At 30.1% G+C, this 16,433-nt stretch overlaps 1 protein-coding gene across 1 annotated transcript; it reads left to right on the top strand.

The window, feature by feature from the left end:
* The first annotated feature begins 1,078 nt into the window (after positions 1-1,078).
* Positions 1,079-6,709, top strand: LOC118062687 (4-coumarate--CoA ligase 2). Its single transcript, XM_035076520.2, has 5 exons — positions 1,079-2,183; positions 2,753-2,951; positions 5,771-5,981; positions 6,143-6,245; positions 6,381-6,709. The coding sequence occupies exons 1-5, from the start codon at positions 1,185-1,187 to the stop codon at positions 6,528-6,530; spliced, it is 1,662 nt and encodes a 553-aa protein (XP_034932411.1). The 5' UTR covers positions 1,079-1,184; the 3' UTR covers positions 6,531-6,709.
* Positions 6,710-16,433: the final 9,724 nt, after the last annotated feature.

Raw genomic sequence — 16,433 nt, 5'->3', positions numbered from 1 at the left:
TTTTTACTTGGTAATTTTGGTTTTTTTATGCTTTTTAATTTTTTTTCAAGTCTATAATTTAGAATAAAATTTATATTTAATTTTATCTTTTAGCATTAAGTTAATGATAAATTATTTTTTATATTTTTTTATCATATAAAAAATTAAATTAACAAACTAGAGTTCATAACCCGGGTCACACGGGTCGCATGTATGTCTAGTTGACTAAAATATATATTAATCGATGAGTCGGGTTGGAATTTTTAGGCACTTTTTTTTATATTTTTTTTATTATAATTCTATTATTTAAGATGAGATTTTATTAAATTTTATCATTTAATATTGAGTTGTTAATAAATTAAATTTAATATTTTTTATTATATAATAAAATAAAAAATTAATTTGACAATGGTATCGATAACTTAAATTGTGAGATTGATATACTAACTAAATATTAATTAAAGAGTTAAATAAAAAGTTTTCAAGTTTAAATTATTATACTAACTAAGTTTAATAACAATACTACTTTTTTTTTTTTTTTTTGGTCTAACATAAAATGAAAGCTTGAGCCGATAAACTAACGTGTGTATTTATTTATGTATACACACATTTTTTTCGTTTTCTGTTGTTTGTATTTGATTGTCTTTTATCTTTACCTTTTTTTTTCTCGGTGGTTAGTTTCTTAAAGAGGGGATATATTGTGGCCATCGGAGGAGGTGAGAGGCGGTGTCTATCATTACCAGCATAATGCCCATCCATCTCCGGCTGATTAAAGGACAAGGTGGTGGTAGGTGTCATCCTACTTGGCATATGGGTGTTGTCTTCCAGTCAAAAACGTAACATGCGCACGCACCTACTTCACCTATTATACTCCTCACTCACCGATCTCCATTTTCTACTATTTTTTAAAAGAATTCAAATTAGGCGATCAAAAAGATTATGATAAAAAACATCTTTAAAATCCTATCCTATAACACATGGCAACCAATTTATTGGAGCCCCAATATATATATATATATATATATATATATATATATATAATATATAATAAAATTCCCATCAACTCCCTCTCACCAGTTCTATCCTCTATCATCACCTCCTTATATATCACCTCAACCTAGAGGCAAAACCAAACACTTACCTTCTTTGCTTCAAAAAAAAAAACAGAAAAAAAATCTCTCTTTCATTTCTCTCTCTTTCCAAACATGGAGGCCAATAAGGATCAAGCAAAAGAATTCATTTTCAGGTCCAAACTCCCTGATATCTATATCGCAAACCACCTCCCTTTACACACTTACTGCTTCGAAAAGCTTTCCCAATTCAAAGACAACCCTTGCTTGATCAATGGCCCGACCGGTGATATCTACACTTATGCGGATGTTGAGCTCACATCACGCAAAGTTGCCTCTGGCCTCTACAGGTTAGGCCTCCAACAAGGCGATGTTATATTGCTCTTGCTCCAAAACTCGCCAGAATTTGTTTTTGCATTTCTTGGAGCGTCGTTCATTGGCGCTATTAGCTCAACTGGAAACCCTTTTTATACTTCAGCTGAGATCGCAAAACAAGCAACAGCTTCAAAGGCAAAGCTGATAATAACACAAGCAGCTTTCGCCGAGAAAGTGCAACAGTTTGCTCAAGAAAACGACCACGTTAAGATAATGACCATCGATTCTCTTACAGACAACTGCTTGCATTTCTCGGAGTTGACAAGCTCTGATGAGAATGAAATCCCTGCTGTCAAGATTAAGCCTGATGATGTCGTGGCACTCCCTTATTCGTCAGGGACTACAGGTCTCCCTAAAGGTGTCATGTTGACTCATAAAGGGCTTGTTACTAGTGTGGCACAACAAGTTGATGGAGAGAACCCTAATCTCTATTTTCACGAGAGGGATGTGATTCTTTGTGTACTGCCTTTGTTCCACATCTATTCACTCAATTCCGTATTCCTTTGTGGGCTAAGAGCTGGTTCAGCAATTTTGCTTATGCAAAAATTCGAGACGGTCGCATTAATGGACCTTGTACAGAAATATAAGGTGACAATTGCTCCACTCGTGCCCCCTATCTTTCTGGCAATTGCAAAAAGTCCAGTCGTTGATCAGTATGATCTTTCTTCGATCCGGACAGTCCTGTCTGGCGCAGCACCGATGGGGAAGGAGCTTGAGGATACAGTCAGGGCTAAGCTGCCTAATGCTAAACTTGGACAGGTACGTATATAGTTATATCATATATTACGATAATTATATCATGGATTATCGTTCATATATGTATAATTTCTTTTCTAGCTCCACACCACATTACAAGAAAAAAATTATAAATAACTCTTGGATTACAATGTTTTTTTATATAATATTTAGTTTGTTTCAGGATATTTAAGATTCGGTGCTAGATTTGATAATTTTATATGGTGCTCAAGTTGAAATTATAGAATACTTACAACATAAGAAAGATATATAGACACAAAAATAATAGAAAAAAAAAATTCATATCAGATGATAAGTTCCTTTTCTTTTTTCATTTTTAAGATTTGTTTTTTATTTTCTATATATATATATATATATATTTAAAGATAGGGTAGGAAAATTAATAATCCCACTAAAGTTATCAACCACAAATCGGTTTGGCATGGCCACACTTCAACACCCTGTAAATTAGTGGTGGCACTTGAAGAAATTAATTGCTGGGGCCAGGGGGTCATGGGCGAATAAACTAATCAATCACAAGGACATGCAACTCTTCGTTTTCCCATTGACGCACTCCAAGTTCATATGCGTAGGGATATGGAATGACAGAGGCAGGGCCCGTGATAGCAATGTGCTTAGCTTTTGCAAAGGAACCCTTTGAGGTTAAATCTGGCGCCTGTGGGACTGTTGTTAGAAATGCAGAGATGAAGATTGTCGACCCGGAAACCGGTGACTCCCAGCCGCGAAATAAAGCCGGCGAGATTTGCATTAGGGGTAGCCAAATAATGAAAGGTACGCATTTCTACCATTTTTCTATAACGTTTCCTTGCTTCGTTGCATGTTGTCATCGTGAATATTAATTAATGTTCAACAGGATTAAAAATCTGGGAGAGCCAAGAATTTTTTTTTATTATTATTTCTATAGTAGTAAAGTATAACACTTGAAGCAGTTCAAATAATTTTATCCTTTCAGGGTGGAAAATGGATTTATTTTTTTAAAGTAAAACCTTTCTAAGCGACGAAATCTCATGTACCACACAACTTTAAAGAAAAAGTCATGAAAGTCTCCATCGATTTGGGAGTAATTACGTTAAAATAAAATAGACTCCTCTAGTTATTTGCACGTTAAAGTATATATGCTTGCGATTTGCAAATGAGAAGCATGACCCTACCGACGTTAATTGAAACGAAAACGTTAGGTACAACGTTCTCACCAACCCTTTGTACCATAGTTTTGAAGTTTGACCTGCTCTAATCGTCGATTTGAAATCCGATTGATTGAAAGCTGAAACTAGACTAGGCTGAGGAAGAAAAATAATTAAGTTGATTTGATGGGTTAACCGATAAAATTAGATGAAAAACTTGATTGTAATTTGTTAATTTATTTTTTTTATTAAAATAATATTATTTTAATTTAAAAAATTAACCCAATTAAAATCTAGAATCTAAATTTTTTATGAGGCTGGCTATCGGCCAGGTTCTAAAAACTATGTTTTGTAGGGTATGGTTTCATAAACTGGGGACCTTTTTTAATTTTTCAACCGTTTAGATAATTATAATTGGATTACTGAATTAAGCCGTAAAATTCAGACATATACATACTTATCAATTAATTATTTTATTAAAAATTCCCTGTTTTCCCCTAGCTATCAAAAGATTATTTTTGGGTGTGGGTCCATTTATACCAATTAGTAGATAAGAGGGACATATAGATCACTGTCTAATGTCCACCACTGACCATGTTATGCACGGCTGCTAGTGCGGCTTTTCTCATGAAGTTGTCTAAAACAGCTTTCAAGTCTTTATTCAAGTTATGGGTTATGTTTTTAAAAATGATGGGCCGTAGTTCTTACTCCACCTATTTTTTTTTTTATAGAGAATTTAGTGGTACAAGTTTTACAAAATTTTGATTTATTTTTACTTTAAATAAATTATTTTTATAATTTTATATAGTTTTGATATATTGATATTAAAAAGAAATTAAAAAAAATATTTTTCAATAAAAAATATTTTAGAAAGGCAGAAAGCTACTACTATAATCACCCCCTTTATTCGTTTCACGCTTTTCTACGTCCCGAAAATTTAACATTGTTTTAGTAAACCTGTATATTTATGAACTACGCATGCCGAGCGGGAAATATTTTCCTTTGTGAGATGATCCATGAGTACAGAAACTCTTCTTTCAACTAGAAAATAATAACTCATGATTACTAATTAATTACAGTGTTTTTTTAGTAAAAACTAAAAAGAGAAGGATCAGGGTGAACATGATTATGCGAAAATGTAGCCTGCTTATTTTAATTACTTAGAAACCGTTTGGCTATGCGGCTGCGTTTCATGGAAAACGCAGCGCGCAGCCGTTTGGTTAAAAAAAAAAGCAATTTATTGTTCACTGGACCCCACTTAAATTTTACGTTTTTAACGCAGGAAACGGAAAGCAGCAATTTCATGCTTTTTTACTGTTCATGTTAATTGCACTGTTCAATGAACAGTGCAATTAACATGAACAGTATATAGTGTATACTGTTCATGCGAACAGTGCAGGAGAACTGCACTGTTCACTCAAAAACCAGTGAACAGTATAATTCTCTTGCACTGTTCACTTGCCTGCGTCTTTTTTTTTTTTTTAGTGTGTGTTATGTTTCTTAGTGTGTTATTTTTTTTAACATTTAAAAAAAAAAAATTAGTTTAGAGTGAAATTTATACCTGATAATATTTTATCTAATTTTATTACATGCTAAAAATATTATAAAAAAATATAGTTTTTGTTTGATGTATTTCGTATTTAATGAAATTATAAATGGTTTTATGGAATAATAAAAAATATTTTATATAAAGTATGATTTATTTCATGATAAAATAGCAATAGTTAAATCTACAATATTTAAATTAAAAATCATAAGTACTAATATATATTTTTAAAATTATTTTATAACCTCAATTTTAAAATCATTTTTAACCAAACACATTAAACTACTTTTTTCTTCAACTTCAATTTCAACCACAGTTTTAACCAAACACCTATTTTTTCAAACCAAACTCAACTAAAAGTACTTTTTATAAAACAACTTTTTTTTAAACCACAACCACAACAGCTACCGCAATGCCAAACACACTCTTACTGGTGTGTATTTGGGTTTGAGTTCCCACGTTGGTTTAATTTAAAAATATTTTTTAAAAAATTAAATTATTTATTAATTTTTTTAGTATTTTTAGATTATTTTGATGTAATGATGTTAAAAATAATTTTTTAAAATAATTTTAAAAAATAATCATTATTATAATAAAAAAAAAATCTTAAATAAGTGCAACGAACAGATATAAAGAAACATTATAAAGAAACTTAAACCAAATATATTGATGTCGTCCCATGAAGTCATTTTACTAAGAAAGATTAAGTCGTGATGGTACTGTAACAAGGGCAAATTTAAAACTTGGTAAATTCAGTGAACAAGTCTACCTAAGATAAGAAAAAGAAAAGAAATTAATTAATGGGAAGTAAAAGAAAAGCATTTGAAAGGAAATGTTTTTTTTTTTTTTTGTAAAAAAAGGGAAACAATAATTTAATTAATATTCCCCTAAAAAAGAATAATTCTGATTGCTTTTGGTAGGTTATCTAAATGATCCTGAGGCCACTGAAAGGACGATAGACAAAGATGGATGGTTGCACACGGGTGATATTGGATACATTGATGAAGATGAACTCTTTATCGTGGATCGTTTGAAGGAATTGATCAAATACAAAGGTTTTCAAGTAGCACCTGCTGAGCTTGAAGCAATGTTGATTGCTCATCCCAGCATCTCTGATGCTGCTGTAGTACCGTAAGTTCTTATTTTACGTATTTGTTTATTAAATAATGTGTACATATTCAACGAGTTCTCGTATATAATTCTCGTATTATTTTCTAGGTAGTTTCCATTAATTACCGTCTATCTATTTATCTATAATTAGTAACATTTCTTTAAATTTTTGGGTGTTTCAGCATGAAAGATGAAGCTGCCGGAGAGGTTCCGGTTGCTTTTGTGGTGCGATCAAATGGTTCCAAGATCACCGAGGATGAAATCAAACAATATATCTCAAAACAGGTACTAACATTTGATAAATCAATTAATATATACTTTCGGGTCTGATGATTTAGCACACATTTATCCCTTACAGTCTTTCTGGATTATGCAGTACACATTTTGATGATTAAATTGGTGTGATGATTTACTGTATAGGTGATCTTTTATAAGAGAATTGGTCGGGTTTTCTTCACGGAGGCCATCCCCAAGGCCCCATCGGGAAAAATCTTGAGAAAGGACCTCAGAGCAAGGGTTTCTGCCGGTGATATTCCACATCAGATTCCTAATATGCAAAACCAGCATTAGTTTGAAGTTCAGAGGCAAAATGGATCTGATGTGTTTTTCTTTTCTTAGCGGCCTCCAAAAGGGTTTCAAAAGGGAGAGGAGAATATGTTAACTTGAAGATTTCAGAGCCTTCAATGTTCAGTTGTTGCTATCGACCTATGATGCTCGGTGAATAGAAAAATAGGCTTTGCATTAATTAACGGAAACTAGCTTTGCAAAGTCAAACCATTTTTATTAGCAAAATCTACTATTCTGAGTCTAAATAATAAATATGTAAAAATTCGTAACCATTAATTAAATAAAAAAAAACTATATCTATTAATAAATAAAAAAATATTAACGTGTCTATTTTGCTCGCTTTGGTAGGGGTCAAATAACTTGTTTTTAATAAAATAAATAAATATATAAATGTTGTAGACATAAAATAATATAATTATGAATAAAAAACCAGACCTAAACTATGATGCTTTGTGAATAGAAGAATGGGCTTTTGCATTAATTAATGGAAGCTAGCATGCAAAGTCAAACTACTCTTAGTAACAAACCTATTACTCATGTCTAAATAATAAATATGCAAATTTCTCCAACATTTTTTTTATATAAAAATTCTAATTATAAATCAAAAAATTTATGTAACTATTTAATTAAATAAATAAATAAAATATATTAATGTGTCTATTCTGCTCTCTTTGCTAGAAGTCAAATAATTTTTTTTAATACAAAAAAATAAATATATAAATATTATTAACATTTTTTAATATAAAAAAATATAATTATAAATAAAAAACCCTTCCATGTTCAGTTATTGTTATCAACCTAAACTATGATGCTTGGTGAATAGAAGAATGGGCTTTGCATTAATTAATGGAGGCTAGCGTTGCAAAGTTTAAATAATAAATATGCAAGTGTCTACAACGTTTTTTTTATATAAAAATTCTAATTATAAATCAAAAAATTTATGCAACCATTTAATTAAATAAATAAATAAACAAACTATATTTGTCAATAAATAAAAAAATATTAACATGTCCATTCTGCTCTTTTCACCACGAGTCGAATAAGTTTTTTCTAATGCAAAAAAATGAATATGTAGGTGTTGTTAACACTTTTTTTTGACATAAAAAAATATAACCGTGAATAGAAAAATCAGTGCTTACATATAATAAAATAAAGTGATAATCATATATATTAATAAATATAAAAAAAAATGTTAATGCAACACCATGTCTAGGATCTTAAGTTAATTTTTAACACAGTAGAAAAATAGAACTATGTTGCTAGTGTGCTTCACTATATCATGACTCTCTTAATTAAGAGGGTGTTTGTCATTGCGGTCCAACTACATTTTTGAAGATTTTTGAATGTTTTTTGGCTTCAATTATTTTTTTTTTGTGTTTTTAAGTCTTTTTGATTTGATGATATTAAAAATAAATTTTAAAAAATAAAAATAAAATATTATCTTAATACATTTTTAAGTGAAAAGTTTTTTGAATAACAACCTTTACCATACTCCCAACAAGCACTAAGAAATATAATGACACTATTTATGCTAAACGAAATAAATCTTTTAATGTATGAACCAATAAACTGAGAAAGAGCTGCTAATGCCATTTAAATTCTCAAAATAAAAAGATAATTATTATCATAAAAGTAAAAGATGGATGGGTATGATATTTTTACCCTCAACTTTTCTTTGAAGCACATGCTATTTTTTTTTGGTCTTAAAGATCACATTTTCTTACTTAGAATACATCATTTTTATTTTTAAAAATTAATTTTATTTGTATAAAACACAAGAAAAATAAAATTATAGATGAATTAAAATGTTCTCTTTTAAACATTAAATACATACAAAATTATTAAAAATACAACCACTATTTAAAAATGCTATATACATAAGCTAAAAAAATAAAGAGAAGAGGTATTAATCTAAATATAAATTAAAAAGAGGTATACACCTTTTTTTTAAGATACACACATAATTAAAAGAGGTGTCAATTAAAAAAAAATAAAAAAAATAAGATAGATATACACCTCTTCTTAAGACACACATAATTAAAAGAGGTGTCAATTAAAAAAAATAAAAAAATAAGATAGAGGCAAAGCCAGGCTTGGTCCATTTTGCAAAAGGTTTGCAAAAGGACCTTTAATTTTTTTTTTAATTGAAAAAAAAAGTGGATGGCATGTCATTTACCTTAAAGTTGTTTTTTTAAAAATAAAGTTAGGTGACTTGGTTGCTTACTTTTCCCTAGATTTTGGATACAATTGTGGTTGGAAAATTAAGAATGGTGGTTTTTTTTTACTTAAAAACCTAAATTTCAATATAGTTTTAACCTATAATACCAATAAAACACTCAAAATGTCTATACTTTTCGTGAGTTAAATCGACGCAAACTGAGACTTTTCTCTCATGTTTACAATTAGGAGCTGAAAAGTAATAAAAATAAATTTTTATACCACAATTAAAATTTTAAAATATTAAAGGACTGAAAAGTTATGATTTAAAATTAGGAACAAAGTGATTTCTTTCCTGCCACCCTTTTTCTCTTTGTTTTGCACTTTCAATTATGATTCTTCTTAATGATTTTTGATAAATTGATAATGAATTTGAGCATAAAAAAATGTAATTGAAGATAAATAAAGTTTGAAGGCTATGATTTTAGATTTTCTGTTAATTGTTGCTTATTAAAATAAATTTGGGCTAAGCTTAAGCTTTTGAAAGTGGCTATGACATCGGCCCAGATTTTGGGTTGAAATGGAAATGAAAGGGATATTGTCCGCAGAGGTCTTAATTTTGGGAAAATAATAAAGTGGCGAAAGGAAAACTATTCGGAGATCAGAGGCTAATTGAATCACAATTACCATGCCGTTAATCCGTGTCCTTCTTTCTTTGTGGTTAGCAAGAAACTCTAAAGAAGAAGATTTCAATTTTCAATTAATGAGGGGTATAATGGTCAATTTAGTGATATTTGAACACCACATCAGCAGTGCTATATATCATTTCCCCAAAATTTAAATTGATAAACTCAAATAAACAATTATATTTTTATCTTAGAAAAAATTATTGACACATATATTTGAATAAATACCCCATATCCAATCACATTTACAATGGTGTTAATTTGAGAAACATTTTATGGTGTTGAAGGAACTTTAGGATCATCTTGAGAAAAAATAAAATTTATAACCCATAAAAAAAAAATATATTTTTATTTATAATTTGTCTTTCATACTTGTATCTTTTTATTTCTTTAAAATAAATTCAAAGAGTAACTAATGACATTCTATCAGTTATTTTTTAGGAACACTTAAAAAAATAAAGACAAACACAAGAAAAAAAGAGAAAATAAAATCCATAATCCATAAAAAAATGATAAGAATATTTTGATAAATGATTTCTCTCTCCTACTTGTATCTTTTTATTTCTTTAAAATGAGTTTAAGGAGTAATTAATAAGATGTTACTAGTTACTTCATAGGCATTATAAAATTAGTCTTAATTTGTATTTTTTTTTAAAAATATTTAGTATGAAACTAGCCTTGATACTCGCATTTCGCTGTGGGGCTAAACTATTTATTTTGCTAAAAAACGATGTTCAACTATCGTAAGCATGTTTTAAAAAAGAAAGAAAAATGTGCGACTCAAGTTATAGATCTGACTGGGTCAAATAAGATGACTTTATTTTAATTAGATAAAAAATAGAAAATAATAATTGATGGATCAAATTTTATAAAAAAAAATGATTAGAATAACATGGGGAAAAAGTATTGTTTTTTAAAAAAGAAACAAACCATGTATCTCAATTAGCTCATTAAATATGGAAGAACAAAATAAGATAAAAAAATAACATAAAAAACCGGTCCTCGTTAACTCAAGAAAACTGAATTATGATTGCTAATAATTAACCATGGCATGACATGGAGTTTATCCACACCTTCCATAAATTTTCACTACCATGTTTGGCAGTTTGACTAGAAAAATATTCTGTCGGTATGTACAGTATTATTTCATCGAAATATATTTTATCAACAGATTTACAAACAAAAAAAGATTGTTAGAAAACTGCTCATCTGTAAAAACGAAATCCTAATAGTTTTACAGATGGTCAATGCGCGTGAAAAAAATTTTATCCGCTGTAATATACCAAAGAAATAATTTCATCGGTGATTGACTTTGGCATTTGGAGTAATTTTGCTTATTTGATGTAAGGAATCCTAATTTTTTTTTAATCAAAATAAAGATATTGACAAACTGAGTGTTGGAGTAACCAAATTTATGGTGAAGAGAGTTTGATTCGTGATAAAATAGAAGGGAGGATCTATTTAGTTTTGCAAAGAAAAATGAAGGAGGAAGAAAAAGAAATGAGGGAGGAGAAAAGGGGGGGTAATATTTATCACGTCATAATTTAAATATTTACATATAGATATTACCGACAAGCTTATTTCAATAGTAATACCTCTTGGTATGCACTGAAAGAAATATATTGTTGAATTTCATGAAAGATGAAGAGAAAAGAAAGCTGTATTTCCCTGGCCACGTAAGAAATTACAAAAGGATACAGTATCAAACTGAAGCAAAGGATGAAATATTCCTATCGTAGAGGACTGTCGATTGTCTCAACTCAAATCTAAATAAACGATGAAGGGCCTGGATTGTCTTTACTTTGAAAAACAGGCATACAAAATATAACTTTGCAGGAGTGCTTGAGGCGAAATGTGGTGACAAAGAGTTTAAGATCTGCATTGAGGCGAAATGTGGTGACAAAGAGTTTAAGATCTGCATAATAAATTTTAAGTTTGAGTCAGGGCATGTATTTTTTATAAGAGCTTGGAATAGCTAGAGTTTTACTCACTAACCTGGGCCTATAAAATACGCTTTTCGAGGTTGGGATTTCCTCGGATTAAAATATATATATATATATATATATATATAAAACTTTGTACGACAAACCGAGTCAGTTCACACATTTCCAAGAATTGCCATGAGGGAGTAAAGCCTACGGGGCATTCTAATCTCCTCAATATCATCACACAAGTCCAAATTATTGTTGTAAGTGGTGGAGGAGGGGGGCCATACAGCCCAAATGAAAGACAACAGACACCCGCCCTCCCCCGCCCCTCCCGGCCCCCATCGCTCTCTCTTGATGGCTGCACTGAAACTCAAAGTGATATTAACCTCCCAAGTCTAAACACATGGGATAAAACATGGATGGTTTGCAACGTTATCCATGCTTGGATATATTATATCATTATCTCTTGAAATGTGTGGATCAAACAGTGTTCTTCTTCGCCCAACTTCTCTATCATCACTTGTTAGTTGCTGCTAGTTTGTAGTGCAGCTGATGAGTACACACACAGTCACCTACTGTGTAACAAAAAGACGAAAAATAAAAATAAAATAGCAACCCAGTTGTGCATCCCCACTTAATTAGAAGAATCTCAGTGGTGACAAGTCAGCTTCCAATAGACGACGTGTCAATCTCGAAGGTCAACCTGAATTGATTTTTTGTCTGCCACCTATCACTAAAATAAAATCATATTTCATATGATCTTGAATAGTAGTACACTTTGCCTCCTTTGGATTATGTTTTTATCCTATTTTACTAATATCAAATGAGACGTGGATCGATGAAACTCAATCGGCTTGTTTGATGGATTTTTTATTTTTTGATATTATAGTGTCTACTGTTTTTTTAAAACATTTTTTAAATTAAAAATGAAATAAAATAATATTTTTTTATTTTTTTTATTTTTGATATCAATAAATTAAAACTATTTAAAAACATTAATTTAACATTTTTTTAAATTAAAAATAATTTGAAAAATATTTTAAAAAATAGACTCTGTGATGTAAAAAACAAACATTAATTATTATTGATGATGGCCACACTTTACCTATCATTCTATCCATAACCTTGATATATTTATTAGTTCTTAATATTTTTTTGTTAGATTATTCATTCTTATTTTTTTTCTATGTGAGTTTAAATATTAAATTTTATTTTATGATGTATAAATTAGAAAAAATCATTCGACCATTGGCTCAAGTTTAACATATATCGTTTCTTTGGGTATTTTATCTTTTATCTTGGTTTTAGAATTTTTTGAAATGAAACAAAGAATCTCTATAGGGAAAGCTAATATCGAAACTAAATCTTGGACTGAGCACATTTGTTTGTAATAATAAAAACTTGAAGATTCTCTACAGGGCATTCTAGTTTCTGAGTCTGCAAATAATTTCCATCGTTGATCAAAAGCTTGAAACAAAAAAGTCCAAAAAAGTGCAGGAAGGATATGGGTAAAAAGTGTGCAGAAACGGGACCCTACTCTCAACAAACGAACAGTGATGGCAACTTTCTTAGCACCAAATTCAAAAGCAGAGCTCGTGGTTGCAGCCAAACCACAGATAATTAATTAAACTGAAGTATGGTGAAAAAATCATTTTAATTTAATAGTTTAAATTATTAGTTAAGATTTTAAAATATAATTTATATTATTTTTTAATATATTTTTTTTAAAAATCTTTTGAACTTGAAACTTATACAGGTTTATATTAACTTTTATTTAATTTTCATCAAATAAATAAGAATGATAAGATTCGAATTCGTGATCACTTGGTCATCAAAGCTTTGATACATGTCATATTAAAAAACTATCTCAACCAAATAATTTAAACTATTAAATAAAATTTATATTATTTTATAACAACCATATACACCACGAGAAAACTACAAAAACCTAGTTTCAACACATATGTAGCCCACCATATAAAAGCCACTTGAAGAGATGAGGGTATTATATCCCTTGGGAAATTTCTTGTCCCATGAAAAGTTACCCTCCTGGGCCGCGCGCCTCCAGTAGAACACATGCAAAATCGAGAAGCTATAATTAATGGGGGCATGTTTTGATGAGCAAAATGCACACTATAGAAGTCGTTATATCCACGTGTAGGCAAAAAAGAGAACCACAAGTCATAATACTGAGCTCTTCCATAGCCCATTAAATAATGTTCGACAACGCACAAACATTGCACAGTCATCTGGGTGAATGTTTAGGACGTCCTTATTGGCTATCCTTATTATCTATATGGCGAAACCAGAGGCTCCTTTCAGTCTAATCACCACCCTTTGCCAGCACCTCCAACTTTTCCCATGTGAGCCTCTTTCACTCCACCCCTCTGTCGCTTGTTCTGCTTTCATATTTAACTTGATTTTTTATTTATTTATATGGATGTTTGAAACAATTTGTATAAACTTTAATTAATTTTTATATATCTTGAAATTAATATCCGATAAATCTTTAATAATTATTAATATTAGCAATTACAGAGCTCAAACTTAAAATCATAAAATGAATAAACCTCAATAAATTTAGTTAGGTACGTTGTACATGTACAAACACTCACATAAAAGAACTAGGAAAATCCACCGATACAAGAAGATGAACGTTGTGCATATCTCCATGTCTTGTGGGTTTGTTAAGCACAAAGAGACACATTCCTATTGACTGATTTGCTTCATAATACATGCTTTAGAAAAGGAATTAGTGCTCCTAGCGAGATTGGAATCTCATGTTATGACTACTTGACTACATAAACAGCATGTAGTTACTTGGTTTGTTTTGTGTCTGTGATTAACAGACAGCACTCAGCGCAATCATAGCCGACCTGCAAGAACTTGATCCCGCAATCATGATCACAATTATCATTGTTATCATTATGTTAATGAGAGCTCATCCAATTTAATCGATTAAACTATAGTGGCTGTTTGAGAGCACGTAGTGCAGTGGACGATTTTATTTTGTTTGCTCTTTATAAAGTTTTTAAAATCCCAGACCCCATGTGCATGTCTCAGGTAACTATAATGTAAGAAATTGGAAGAGAAAGAGAGAGATTCCCCATGGGATGTGATGTGAGGTAAACGGCTTAAAACCTTGGTGGCACACATACAGGGAAATTGGGGTCCCATCTAGGGCATTATGGACGATAACAATCATCTGTTCTCTACAATTTGCAACACTTTTGTCTTAGGATTGTTTGCCAATGACATGATGAATGATGCACATGATAGATGGCTGGATTTATTATGTTCATAGCATTATTAAGTTTCCGCTAGGACATGTACTAGGATGGGTCATGCCAACAGTACTACTGCTGTCTTTTCTCCAGTACCAAAGGTTCTCAAATTAATTTTCAGACACACTGAAAGTTTACTTAGATGTATGAACAGTTTGTTTTTGCTGTTTGAAAAAGTATTTTTTTTAAAAAGTATTTTTTTATTTTAAATTATTTTTTTATTTTTTTAGATTGTTTTAATATACTAATATCTAAAATAAATTTAAAAAAATAAAAAAATTATTTTTATGTATTTCAAAGTGAAAAACATTTTAAAAAAGTAACAGTCATCACAATACCATATGAGGCTGCACGTTTTATACAAACATAAAAAAACACTAACAAGTCGTTTGATATTGTGATAATAGTTATTTTTTTATAGTATTTTTTATTTGAAAATACATTAATTTTTGTTATTTTATAAAATTTATTTTTGATATTAGGATATTAAACGATCTAAAAATATATATAAAAATAATTTTTAAAAAATAAATTTTAAATTTTTATAAAAATACTTTTCAACCATAAAACTTTGTACGGGCGTAAGATTGGTGCTGGGGGGGCTAGTTTCAGTGCTGGAGAAGGGAGAGTTGGGGAAGGTAGGTAGGTAGTTTTATCTTTTAGGGTGTTTTTGGTTTGTTAGGTGTTAAAAGGTGACAGGGTTTTTTAAAATTTTACTTTTTAAAAAATAATCCTTGAATTATGTTACAAGGACGTCAAGTTTATTTGATCTAAGAACTAATTTTGAGTAAAATGTTGCAAAACATTCATACGTATATCATGGAGAAATCTTGTGACTGACAAGTACTCTGTTGGAAAGCTAGAGTGAAAGGACATTGGGTTTTGTACTTAAGCACAGAAATCTCTTGGATTATTTTTGTCACAATGTAGTCTACGATCGAACAACATAAAGGTGTCCATCTGGTTTGCAAATGGATTCAGTGCAGCGGGGCTACTTCTCATTGATCCAGTAGGCTTGTTCAATGTATCAAGGAATTAATCAATAACTTAGTCTTATAAATAACATTTTAAAATATAATTTATATTATTTTTTAACATATCTTTTAAATAAAAATCTTTTAAACTTAAAATTTATACAGATCCACATTATCTTATTCTTAATTTTATTAAATAAATAAGATGGTGAGATTCAAACTCGTGACCGTTTAGTCATTAAAACTTTGATACCATGTCAAGAAACCATCTCAACTTAATAATTTAAATTTATAAATAATATTTCAAGATATAATTTATATTATTTTTTAATACGATGAATAACAAGAATATGATAATTTTGCGAATAAACTTAGTAATGGTCTATTATCATATTGCATGTTTAGTCAAGTCCAGATGTTGATTAATCTAATACTAATGTTAGCAAGCAAGATTAATCATGAGTGTATTATAATCTCAAGCACTCGTACTCCATTGATTATAGAGAGAAGTTGATATTGTATCCATATTGAAAAGATAGGCTAATTACGTAGGCTCAGAAGCATTGGGAAAAAAAAGATATAAAAACTAAGCATTGCTGAGATTTAGGTTTAATTAGTGTTCTCTCTGTTACGAGAACATATATTAGGAGAAATACGACGGAATTCTTCCGAGGGCCGACAATGGATTATAATGCTGCCGTTAATGGAGGCGACAACCCTTCGATCCTACAGTGACCCTTGCAGCTTCCTGTCTCTTTCTCTCTCTCACACACACACATTCTAACAAAATTGCCTATCTCTTTTTCATTCTACTATATGTGGTTGCAGGAACAGTGAACCATTGCACCTTATATAATGTAAGGGTACTGACCTTCGC

Source organism: Populus alba, chromosome 18 (genome assembly GCF_005239225.2).
Source record: "Populus alba chromosome 18, ASM523922v2, whole genome shotgun sequence".
Lineage (NCBI taxonomy): Eukaryota > Viridiplantae > Streptophyta > Magnoliopsida > Malpighiales > Salicaceae > Populus > Populus alba.
Note: the sequence above shows the minus strand (reverse complement) of the source record. Positions and strands in the feature narration are given on the sequence as shown.

Bases quoted from the DNA above. Each gene is read 5' to 3' on its own strand.
- LOC118062687 (XM_035076520.2), top strand. From the start codon at position 1,185: ATGGAGGCCAATAAGGATCAAGCAAAAGAATTCATTTTCAGGTCCAAA. The intron at 2,184-2,752 runs GTACGTATATAG...TCATATGCGTAG, and splicing joins CTAATGCTAAACTTGGACAG to GGATATGGAATGACAGAGGC. The intron at 5,982-6,142 runs GTAAGTTCTTAT...TGGGTGTTTCAG, and splicing joins TCTGATGCTGCTGTAGTACC to CATGAAAGATGAAGCTGCCG.